We start from the raw sequence: 12004 nt of genomic DNA on the forward strand, positions 1-12004 counted from the left end.
CTAACGCGGTTTACCTGGCTCCGTTGGAAGAGCTTGCACTAGAGGACTGCAGCCGTCCTGGGACTGCTCTATGAGAGGGTTCCTGAGGAGGTTCAGGTAGGCTCACTTTCCTGCTCACCTTTCCGGACACGGGCCTCACCTGGCGCCTAAGAGCGGTCACCTGACACAGAGAACAGGTATAACAAAGCCACATGTAACATAGTCATCATTGCCTCCCTCAACTGCGTTTTACCTCTTCATTCTTCCGACGGAGGATCAGCTCCTGCTGTCTCTTCTGGGCCTCGAGCTGCCTCACCTGGTGCTGTGAGACAAGCTTGATTTTAGTTTTGTCTTTATGATCCAAAAGCAACTTTATAAGACATGAGTGTTCCTGTGCCTCTTACCTCAGCTCTGCGCTGGTCTTTTTTCAGCGAGGCTATCTCTCTGTTCCTCCTGCACTCTGTGGCCCTGTTCCTCTCCTGCTGCTCCTTCATCTGGCGCATCAGTGCCACCTGGTGGACAAGCATAACACAGCAAGTGTAGCATCGCAGCTACAAGACAAGTGTGAAAAGTGCTGCTTATCCCAAAATGAAAAGAAGGAGCTTTACTTTGGTTTTCTTCATCTCGGTCACATCCAGCTGGAGTTTCTTGAGCTGCTTCTCGTACTGCGACTGGTTCTTCAGCAGGCGTGCGTGCTCCTTTTGGGCAGACTGGAGCTTCTGCAGCTCTTTGTTCATGGAGGTCAGCTTCCTCTCGTACTCAGCTTTGATCCGTTTGGCCTTTTCCTCCGTACCGGACTCCACTGAACCTGTGGATGGAGTAGGTTTCATTTCCTTTGCTCTTTAATCCTCTTTGAACAGGCAGATCCTAATTTCTCCATCTTACCCATGTTGTGCAGCACTTTGTCCCTCTCCAGCTGCGTGTCTCTGATCTTGTTCTGCAGCATCATCAGCTTCTGTTCATACTGCTGTTTGAGAGTGTGCAGACGCCGCTGGCTGTTCTCCAACTCATCGATCAGCTTCTGCTTGATGGCGATCTCACAGGTGATGTTGGCCAGGTCGGCCTGAACGTTTTCTGCACACCCCCAAAAAGAAACATGAAGTTCAGAGTGCGGTTTCTCTACAATCTGTGCACAGTTTTGTCTGGGGAAACAAAGATGAGCTCTTATTTTGATACTTCCTTCCATCTGGATAGCTGTACCTTTCTCATCCAGTTCTTCAGAGTCAGACTCCTCGGATGTCTCATCTCCCGCCATCTCAAAGTCCTCTTCTTCTCCATCAGCATCCTCGCCCTCTTCATGGTCGCTGCCCTCCTGGTAAAATGGTAACAAACGCTGAGTAATATGTGACATTTACATATTATATTTACAGTTTAAGTTATTTAATCCAGCAACCTACCACCTCTGCCTCCTCGTTTCCTCTTTCCTGATCGTTGTCCGGCAGCTCCTCTTTGACAACACTAAAGGAGGGAAAGAGTGTTAGCTCTCTGTCTAAGAAGGAAATGTTACAGTCCCAAGAGTCAAATTCGGACTAACAGGAAGTTAAATCACAACAAATACAGATGAATGACACATGCAAATGATTATAGGCTTGATTAATGAATGATTTCATTGTGATTTCACAAACATGGAGGACACAGTGGGAGAGACGAAGAGATTAAACGATCAGTAACTACCATCCAAATTACATTAGGAGCCGCCGCACACTGCAAAGATCTGCTGACCAAATGCCACACGCTACAGCAAAATGTGTGATATTTATCAACTCCAGCTCCGAATTTAATATGTTTTCAATGGTTTTGGTATCACAAAACGTGATCTGATCAACACCCTGCAGTGTGCAGTGAAAGGGAAAAAGAGGGCGAGGAAAGAGCTGGTTAAATTCCCTGCTCCCTTTGCAGGACTGTGAACCGCCTGTAGGTGCAGAAAAAGTTAGTCGCTTCGGGAATTTGGAAAAGGAGGAAGACTTGGGTCAACAATCAGCTAAAATCACTTCAAGGGAAGGGCACAAATTCCATTGCCAGTTTCAGATTGAGTATTTGAACCCCATTTGTTGATGGGAGGCGGCAAACCTGGCGTCCTCAAGCTCATGATGGTGATTCTCTTCGTACTGCCTCAGTCTTCGGTGAGAAGGATGGAGGTGGGGAGGGTGAGGAAGGCGGAGGTAAAGAGAGCAGACAGGCCACAGAATTTGGGGGAAAACGAAGGATGTTTATAAGAGAGAGACAGAGAGAGAGGGCGAGAGAGATCAGCAAGAGGTGAGTGACAAAAACCCCCAAAACAGCAGCTCAAATGATGGATTTTGGTTATGGAGACGTAAAGAAAGGCAGATTTCATGTGAGAAAACCTGATTTAAAGAAAAAAAACAGTTCTTTGTAACTTGCAGATCCCAAGCATGTATAGAAATAAAAATATACAAGACACATGCAGCAAAAGGATAAGCGATCAATGGCCTCCAGCGTGTTGGAGAAGTGGCGACTGAATGCAGCACACATTCCATTAAAGAAACAACAGGGTGTAAACTGCTAATGCAGGGAATCAGCAGATAATTACAACACGCCAAGAGGCGACACTCTGGCTGCACATTAACAGCTCTACAATTTCTACTTCCTGGCAAAGCGGCTGTTATTCTTACGCACTTCCAGGAACGGACTAGAGCTTCACAACTGTGTGCCAACTTGAACACGTACCTCTTTTTCTTCTTTTTCTCCTTCTTCTTGAGTTTCTCCAGGTCTTTCTTGGCCATCTCGATGACGTCCCTGGCCTCCTTCCCTGGAGCGAGGAGGGCGGGGCCGCCGTACAGCGAGGAACGAGTGGAGGCCCGGGACAGGTTCTTCCTGAGGTTCTCGCTCACGGCCTCACTCTCCAGAAGTTTGGCTCTGAGGAACGAGTTACATTACACAAACGTTACTGTTGCTAAACACTTGCAGCACATTTTAATGTGAAGTTATACTGTTGTTGCAGACACGTTCCTGTGATCTGGCTAAGGCTAAAATCTGGTCTCCTTTCGTACCTGAGCTCCTCGATTTCTTTGATGTAGTTCTGAATCATGTTGCCGATTTCTTCGTTACCTTCACCTACAATTAAAGGAAGTTAGGACTTTAAATGATATAAAACTATGTTAATTATAAAACTAATAGCTTAAAATCATTTCAGAAACATGCTTTAGTGGTTATTTTATCTGACATACTGGTTTAAAACATAAACTGTATATAAAAGACCGACATATCAGTAAGGGGATAGTGATTTGGGTTCCAAAAAAGAAGTCTATAAGCCTAATTATCCATACTAAGCATCATCGTCTGGGTCCGATTAAGCAGAGACACCCTCCCTCACTCCGCCCCCTCCTCAAGCTCTTCCTGGTTGTCACTGAGATTCTTCCAATCCTTCTGGGTCTCTTCTCTGTGGGATATGGCCAAAACACCTCACCTAGCAAGCGCTCAGGAGACGTCCTAATCAGATGCCTGAACCACCTCAACTGGTAGCAGCTCTACTCTGGCTACTGGTTACTTTGAAACTCACATATTACAACTGTACGTCCTGGGTTTGTCAATCAGATCATCCAGTTAGGCTAGGACAGGGTTAGGATGGAAAACCAACATGCCAGTAGGCACGATGCTCAGCTCAGAATAGACAGTGAGTGATTTATGAAGAAACACTTCAGAACTGATGACATCTTATCTTAGCACGTGTTAGCTTGCTCACGTAAAACTGCAAGGGTGGACAAAAACCTGCCAACATGCTAGCGTTATAGCGTGCTAACATTAGCATTTAGCCCAAGGCCCTGCTGTGTATATGGCCATACATAGTAAACGGACTGGTTCTTATGATGACGTCTCACTGTAAACCAACCAACCACTTTTTAATACTAAAATCCCAGTTCTACAAAGATTAGAACTATATAAAAAATATGATACAGCATATACAGTATCAGCAAAACCAGCTGTGTCATGAGGCTGTGTAAAACATATGTTGTATGAGCTTTTTTGAAAATGTCCTACCTGCTTTGGCGAGAGCCTGGTTTGCCTGGTCACTGAGGATCTGAGTGAGTCGAGCTCTCTGGGCATCAATGGTCTCCTGCATGGCCTTCACTCTCACTCTCAGGTTGTTATTCTCCGTCTGCAACATGGAGTTTTCATGGACCAGGTCGTTCATGCCCTCCATGCCGTCCTCACCCACCATGCGCTTTCCCTAAACAATCGACAAAAGGGCCAAATATTGCTCTGCTCATGTCCTCTACATGGACTGTATTTGTGAATGCATTCCTGCCTGTGCCACGCTCTTACAGTCTTGTACTCCATCAGCTCCATCTGCAGTCGTGCTATCTCTGTCCTCAGGGCGCTGATCTGCTGGCTGGCCCTATCCTGGTTCACCATCACCTTGTTCTTGATGTTCCGGGCCCGGTTGGCGTATTTTAGCGTGTTCAAGGTTTCCATGAAGTCCCTGTCTGACGGGCTGATGCAGGCGATCATCACAGTTTGACTGGAGGATGCAAGAATAACGATCAAGCCCGTTGATTTCTTAAGGCTAGTATGGATATTTAAATGCATATCTAATATTTATTTGAAGAGACATCACAGCAGATTCTTCCCCACAAACCTGTTGCCACCTAGTGAGTCCTGTAACAGCCGGGTCAGTTTGGAGTCTCTGTAAGGCACGTGAGTGGAGCGCTTACTCCTGTCTCCAAGAGCACTGATGACATTTCCCAGGGCGAGCTAAGGAAGGACACAGAAGAGGAGAACAAGCATTCAGCCTTAGTTAACTTGTCATCAGTATTCACTATAAATAAGGTTATGGTGGAAGAAATCAACAGTGTAATGCCTATTCTGTCCATCAGGGGTCTCTCCTGCACCACACACTGGTAAATGCTGGTCTCTTACTTGCTTTTCATCACTGTCCTATTAAATGCAGCTCAAACTAAATTAAGTGGCCAATGACAGCAGCGCAGTGTTTACTGTTTAAAGTTCTCTGTAGAGCTTCCTCACCAGCCCACAGTTGATGGAGATGCCCTCTTTCGCTCTGTCTCCTGTAGCTCCAGTTCTCTTTAATCTCTCAGAACCCGCCAGGTCCACAAAGTGGAACTTGGCCGTCAGAGTCTCAAACTCATCGATCTCCGAGTCGTCAGCCAGACGGTTATCCGTCGCGTTATCCTGGACGAAAAGGGCAAGGAAAGTAAATAAACAGAACTGCGAGTGATGCAAACACACCAGTCCTCTGTTGCCTTTCATAACAATACTTACATTGTTGTCAGGGGAGCAGACTCGCACTTGGCACAAGTGGATGGTGAAGATGGCATGGGAGCGTGAACTCTGGACGTTCATCTGGGTGCTGGCGGTGGTGCGAGACAGAGCGCCCAGCTTCAGACACTGAATCATCTGTTAGAGGAGAGGTGGAAGAAACAGATGACAAAAAAATTGTGTGCTTTCTCATATCATTTCTGAGCTGCACAGAAATCTAAACATAGAGACTGTTCCTAACCACTGTGATCGTTGAAGAGTTCAGTTAAGAGACTTTAGCAGCTGAAAGGTAAAAAGACTACAAGAACTTAATGATGACTTCCTCACTGGGAGATGTGAGTCTCTGCTGGAGAGAAATCCTACTCACTGAATGGAAACACTACTGTGCAAAACTCTTGAGCAGCACTCATCTTTTTCTATTTAGTGAGGGAAAAAATTCTAGTTCTTTGGATGTTTCTGCCTTTTGTTCAGTTCTTTGTCAGCATGACACGCTGCTTCAATAATGTTGAGGCCCAGGCTCTGGAGATGACTGGTAGTGTTTCACTGTTACTGCATTGGCAGTGTTTGGGATCAGACTCAGGCCAGATGCAACTTCAGGTCCTGTGTCAGGTCTTTATTGGCTTTTTTTCTATTTCTTAACAGGATGACAGCATTCAGATAATGTTCATGTTTTATCCTCCACTTGTCCAGGTTCCTCAAATTTTTTAAAGGACATGCTGCACGTGTTTTTGGCTAATAGCTCTTTAGGAATCACCTTGTTGCTGTAAAAATTCTACTTTATGCCTGTTAGACTGTTATCTCTGCGTTTGCCATGTGAGAACTAAATAATCTGCTAGTAACTAAGCACTGTATGATACAATATGAAAAAATTGCCAGACGATTCTAGAGTTTATTGAGCCATCTGACAGATACATCCATCCATTTGTTTCTGCTCATCCTTTTTCAGGGTCACTCGAGCCTATCCGAGCTGGCTTAGGGCGAAGGCGGGGTACACCCTGGACAGGTCTGTCGCAGGGCTAACACACAGAGACAGACAACCGTTTGCACTCACATGCGCTCCCGCATTCACACCTATGGGCAGTTTTGTGTTTCCAATTAACCTATGCCCCCATAACTGCATGTCTCTGGACTGTTGGAGGAACATGTTTGCACCCATGCAAACACAGGGAGAACATGAAAACTCCACACAGAAAGACCCCAGCCTGATGGTGGAATTGAACTCAGGACCTTCATGCTGTGATTCATGTTTAAAGTCTTAGTAGATTGGTGTTAAATGGCTTGACAAAAACCCCCAAAATATTCTTCTAAAAGTGGTCAGCTCAAGGACTGAACTGAAAAGGGGGAAAAATACACATATAGAAGGCCTGAAGAGCTGTTCCTAAAGATCCCATTAAAAAAAACTACTAAATGTAGGTGAAATATCAAGTAATGAAGGGTGGCTAGAAACTTTTGCACAGTGTAACAAGTGTATTTTTACAGCGTTATGAACGAAATGAGTTGAATCAGCAGTCCCCAACCCCCAGGGTTTTTATCATTAACTCACTTTCCCTGGGTCTTTTCCCGTGCGTTATGAATAAATCTTTTTTTTTGTACCTGTACTGGTTTTATTTTGTTGTATTTATCCGCGACAACTTAAAGGCCGGTCTGTGAAAATATTGTTGGACATAAACTGGTTGGGGACCGCTGAATTAAATTAAGATTACCACCATTGTAACAGGATTTGTGCTGCCGCCATCCGAGTTATTTTGAAAGCTTTGGGCCTGTCGTTTAGCCTAAATCTTCAGAACATGAGTCACTTTCTGAGTGGGTTTTTATCACAATTTAAGACATCACCCTCAAAATGTAAAACTATATTCTACAAAAAAGATCATTAACTTCCAGTTTGCGTAGGCTCATTTAAAACCCATTATCTTGGTCCATTAAAGCTACTTATTGTGACCCCCCTCGCAAAATCCCCCCCAAAAAGCAGTAGTATATTTGAGCCGCTTTTAGCGTTTTTCCAGGTTTTCGAAACTGACCTCGGCTGCAGAGGTGACGGTGCGGGTGGTGACCCCCACCGTGTAGATGCCTCCGTTGGCGTCCTCGTGGATTTTGATGTTGGATTTCTGCTTCCTGGCCTCGAGGTCTCGAGTCGTGTCGAACAAATCGAGCACCTCCTCGTTGTAAAGCTAAAAAACAAGAAAGTCATAAATAATTAACAAACAGCCGACAGATTAGACGACGTCGTGCAGAGCGTAAATTATTATGTCACCGTCGGAAGCGCCATTTTTTCTCTTCAGCTGCTCCCTCACCAGCTGTTAGCAGCCACTTGCTGGCAGTTAAAAATAAAGCCGGGCGCGACCTCGGAGACAGGCTAATGACAGTTTAATGGCAGTCGGGTTATCTGCGCACTTTAACAACCTGAACTGATACACCCTATGCCGACCTTTGACCTCTTGCTGTCTGCATGCTCTCGCTATGTCTAACAAACTGACTTTAAGTTATTTCAGTGTTATTTATCAGCTTGCTGATGATGTTCGATGTTACCAACTGAGTTGCTCTGCATTGTTTGTGGATGTGAGTGTGTGTGTTTCTGCACCTCCAGGAACTGTGCATTGATCTTGAATTCAGGAACAGGCCTGCCCTGCTCAGTGGCGGCCTGTCTGCGCTCCTCGATTCCTCTGAACAGGTGGTTCACGGCCCGGGGAATGATGCCCAGCTCGTCCTCTCCAATGTTGACATCGAAGCCAGTTCCCATGGTGTACGTCTTCCCCGAACCCGTCTGGACAGGGAGGAAAAGACAGGGGGATGGGCCGGAGTCACGGTGACACAAAGAGGAATGAGACATTGGGGTTCAAATTCACACGTCACCCCTCTCCTCCCCACCGAAACGCCAGAGAGGCCCCGACGGGAGCGCGTGCGTGTTTGTGCCGACAGATGATCGAGAAAGTTTTATTCTGCACGGCCGCACCTGTGTGATTACCGTGTTTGTGTGCATGCGTGTGAATGAGTGTGTTGGGCCGCTGCCGTGCCCCGTGAAAGGCGCTTTGTCAGAAAAATAACGGGCGAGGGAACAATGTGAGGACAGAATAATGAACACAAAGAGGAGCTCAGAGGAAGGGTAAGAAGAGGGAAGTTTAAAAAGCAGTTGTTCAATGACAGAGTGTCTCTTTGTACATTGAATTTCAATACAAAAACCCTTTAAATCACACTGAATAAAACTAAGCTGTTATTTTTTGCCTCTATAGTCCTCAGTGTGGCTGCACCTCCCTTTCCTCCGTTGCCTGTGAGTAAAGCATTGGTGTCATGCTGAGGCTGTTCCAGGCCTTCACTCATATTCACAAAGGCCAAAACACGGTGTCGTGTCGATAGCAAGGATTAACAATGATCAGAGTGACCGGTTCACCACTGAAGGTGATTTTTACTTTGTTTCCACACTGATGCATTAAATTAATGTTGTTCTTTTTTTGACATTAAATCAGCAAAGCCACAATTTATATCACACTATGACAGATAAATGACATTGAGGCTAATTATCTGAACGCACTTTAATGAACACTAAATCACTGTGCAATTAATTCTGTTGGTATCGGAAGTTATCGATATTTGGATCATCACCGCCACTGGTCAGAACAGGCTAAGAAAAAATTGAGCCTAACACTTCAGACAGTTGAGCTGTTTTGCATTGCACAGGCCTTAATGTTACCGTACAATACATACATCATCCACTTTTTTCACAATTATACACTTGCAGAACTATAACCTCCACATAAAACAAAAGGATTTTGCATATCTGTCCATTTCAAAACCAAGGTGGACAAATGACCTTGCTGCTTTCCTCTGTTTCCAGTCTTTTTGCAAAGCAACCGTGGAACTGGCTGCCATAGCTTCAGAGATGAGAGTGGCACCAATCAACTGCTTTCAGGATGCATGTTAGTCTATAATGTTTAAAGCGATAAAATATGTTTTGACTTCTTGGTTTACTTTCCTGCTCTGGCATAATGTGAAGCAGACACTTTCTACTTTGTTTTGATTGGATAACAAACTTCCATATCTATCATTCCCTCTTATTCTAATTTATTAGAGGCAATACAAAGCTGTGGTGATGAGGACATGTTGGAACATATTGGCAGCACAGAGCTGCTGAGGCTCCTTTATTGCCTGCCTACCGATGTGAAAATGAAATCAGCTTCATATCACATGATGCCATAAATCTTTTGTTTCTGGAAGGAGTGCCGCTCCCTTGAGCAAAACTTTGACTGAATGTGAATATGTGACTGAGCTTGTGCATATTCATGCCATACCGGTGTGCTGTTAACATGAGTAAAAAAAGACAATGCTCCATGCCCTTCTACCAATACGTGTGCAGCAAAAGCCTGCTGACTAACCTGTCCATATGCAAAGATTGTGGCGTTGTAGCCCTCAAGGCAACCCTCGATGAGCCTCTCGGTGCAGTGGGTGTAGATCGTCTCCTGCTGGGTGTCCATATCGAAGACATAATCATAGGTGAAGGCCTTGTCCTTGCCCAGGACCACTTGGGGTTCTCCTGGCATCACATACGTACAGATGTGACAGCCCTCAATCTTCTCTTTGGGCAGCTGAGGACGAATCCTGGCAGACAGAGAGGGAGAAAGAGACCACACTAGAGGTGAGACGTGGCTCAAGACTTGGGATAGGTTGTGGAGGTCGCGTATGGGCAAGTTACCTTTCAGAGCTGGGAGAAGGGCTTTAACTGTTGTTAATGTGACAGTGTTACCCAACCAATGATCATCTCCTATGTCTAACCAAGTGGATTTATTGCTTATAAATAACATTGACTTTATTGGCTTAATGGTGAAAGTGCAGCTAAGCTGAAGACAGAAACAGTTTTCACTGAGCATGTCTTTTTATGCATGTGGAAACCAGTGTCAGCATGCTGCCCGTGCACCGTACAGTGCCCGCACTGTTCAGGAGTGAGGGAGAGCGAGCGAGCTCTGGGTAAACAGTCCCACCCATAGATTTCATTAAGGAATTGCTCTGTTTGCCTTCCTTCAAATAAAAACACTTCCCTGTTACATCATTTCCTCCTCTGCTTTTTATCGCTGCACTAACAGTCGACCTGAAGAGGAAGTGGAAATGCTGAAGGGAAATATTTGGACAGGGAATTAAAACGGTGAAAACTGTTTATAGCAAACCCTGGATGAAAATAGGAATAGAAAACAGTTCTATTAGTATCAATACTGCAATACTCGTGGAAATAAATGGTAAATTATAATGATGGGCATGTGAAGGAAAACCTCACAGTTAGCAGGAAGTAAATGGATTCCTTCAAAGGCCACAGTCAAACCCCAGAAAGGTTAGAATAACAATGAAAAAACAGACTCTCAGAATAGAAAAGTGTCAGTACTGTTGGTGTCCTCTGGTGCTCATTAACTCTCAGTGTATGTGTGAGGATGTGGCACTTTGCATGAAGTCTGCACTATATCACATTAGTCACAGCAAGAGTCTACAGAAAAAAAGCAAAAGGCTTAGAAGGAAAGGAAAAGAAGGATGTCGGTGAAGCTACAGTAGCAAAGGTCCACAGAGGTGTCATTGTGCGTGACATCAGATCCCAGCTATTTAGCAGGCTCCCTCTCTGGGATTACAGCACTGATGAAAGCAGGACAGAGGCAGACAGTCCTACCTGCAGTAACTGTATTCCTGTAAGAGTATTATAACTGTCAGCTCTGTGTTGTGAAGAGAAGTCCCAAAAAGTTCAGCTTTCCTGACATTCACTCAATTGCATGCTACAGCAAAAGGCACAGAGAACTTACAAAGCATCAGATCTCATCATTGAAAGGTGAAGTGAGAGTACAAAAACAATTTCCACAGCATTAGATGGAACACAGTGAAGACAGTCATCAAAAATCAGAGACATGTCCAGTTGTACACTGGTCCCTCGCTTTAACGTGGCCTTGCTGTTTCACTGATTTTTTTGTGCAATTTTGCATGCTTTTTTTGTGTTCTGCGTCCTGATTGGCTGTAGACCATCGTCAATCAATCTCCTCTGTGCCGTGTCTCCTGTCCAGTACAGAATGCGTTCAGCTTGTTATATTTACATAAATCTTTGATCGCTAGCAGTGTGACTCTGAAGTGTATGAACTGTATGTTTCTAAGTTTTCTCCCCAACAAACACAACAATGTTGACGAAACATAGGCAGCTGCGGTAGCACCCAAAAGGCAGAGGAAGATGCTAACCATCGCACAAAACTTTGAACTTCTGGACATGCTAAAGGAAGGTAGAAGTTACTGTATTTTTTGGACCAAGTGTTTAAACAAGAAAGAAAAGTGTGAAAATGTTCATGCCTGTCTGAGAAAAGTGTATAAAGTGTGTAGTGACAGCTTTTAAAGCCGTAAAACATCTATAATAATTGTAAAAAATAACGGATTTCACCTATTGCAGGTTATTTTTAGAACGTAACTCCCGCGATAAACGAGGGACCACTGTAGTTAATGAAAAGACAAGACGAAAACTGGTCAGGGAGGCTGCCAACAGACCTGTAGCACCACTGAAAGAGTACCAGAACCAGTACCAACCAGTACTTTCAGGTAGAGCAGGGCAATATGACCAAAAATATTTATCATGATATACATTTGAAAATTTGCAATAACGATATAACTGACGATATAATTGACACTAGACAAAATACTTTACAACTCCACAACTTTATTAGTGCAAAAAAAAAAAAAATCAATGTATTTTCACTTAAACAAGCAGCTTTTTTAAGTGCATTAAAGTTATATAAAAAAAATTAACAGTGCAAATGCAAATTCCTTGCTGACAGTTTAACTA

The 12004-nt window shown here is 44.3% G+C and overlaps 1 protein-coding gene across 6 annotated transcripts in view; it reads right to left on the minus strand.

Moving 5' to 3' along the window:
• LOC102298159 (kinesin-like protein KIF21A) overlaps window positions 1–12004 on the minus strand; it is a 42082-nt gene that overhangs the window by 12267 nt on the left and 17811 nt on the right. For 3 of the 6 annotated variants that reach the window (XM_042217921.1, XM_005915724.3, XM_005915723.3), the window contains exons 2-19: window positions 9582–9804; window positions 7793–7975; window positions 7233–7382; window positions 5218–5352; window positions 4963–5127; window positions 4577–4692; window positions 4264–4459; window positions 3979–4168; window positions 2991–3054; window positions 2668–2856; window positions 2050–2097; window positions 1377–1437; window positions 1180–1291; window positions 865–1053; window positions 588–787; window positions 384–491; window positions 233–301; window positions 15–160 (exon numbers count right to left, since the gene is read on the minus strand). In XM_042217921.1, the coding sequence (XP_042073855.1) occupies window positions 15–160; window positions 233–301; window positions 384–491; window positions 588–787; window positions 865–1053; window positions 1180–1291; window positions 1377–1437; window positions 2050–2097; window positions 2668–2856; window positions 2991–3054; window positions 3979–4168; window positions 4264–4459; window positions 4577–4692; window positions 4963–5127; window positions 5218–5352; window positions 7233–7382; window positions 7793–7975; window positions 9582–9804 (2544 nt within the window). The remainder of the gene's footprint in view (window positions 1–14; window positions 161–232; window positions 302–383; window positions 492–587; window positions 788–864; window positions 1054–1179; window positions 1292–1376; window positions 1438–2049; window positions 2098–2667; window positions 2857–2990; window positions 3055–3978; window positions 4169–4263; window positions 4460–4576; window positions 4693–4962; window positions 5128–5217; window positions 5353–7232; window positions 7383–7792; window positions 7976–9581; window positions 9805–12004) is intronic. The other 3 variants (XM_042217920.1, XM_042217930.1, XM_005915725.3) reach the window with 3 other exon arrangements.

The sequence above is a fragment of the Haplochromis burtoni genome, unplaced genomic scaffold (assembly GCF_018398535.1).
Source record: "Haplochromis burtoni strain Fernald_Lab_line unplaced genomic scaffold, NCSU_Asbu1 Contig_14, whole genome shotgun sequence".
Taxonomy (NCBI): Eukaryota; Metazoa; Chordata; class Actinopteri; order Cichliformes; family Cichlidae; genus Haplochromis; species Haplochromis burtoni.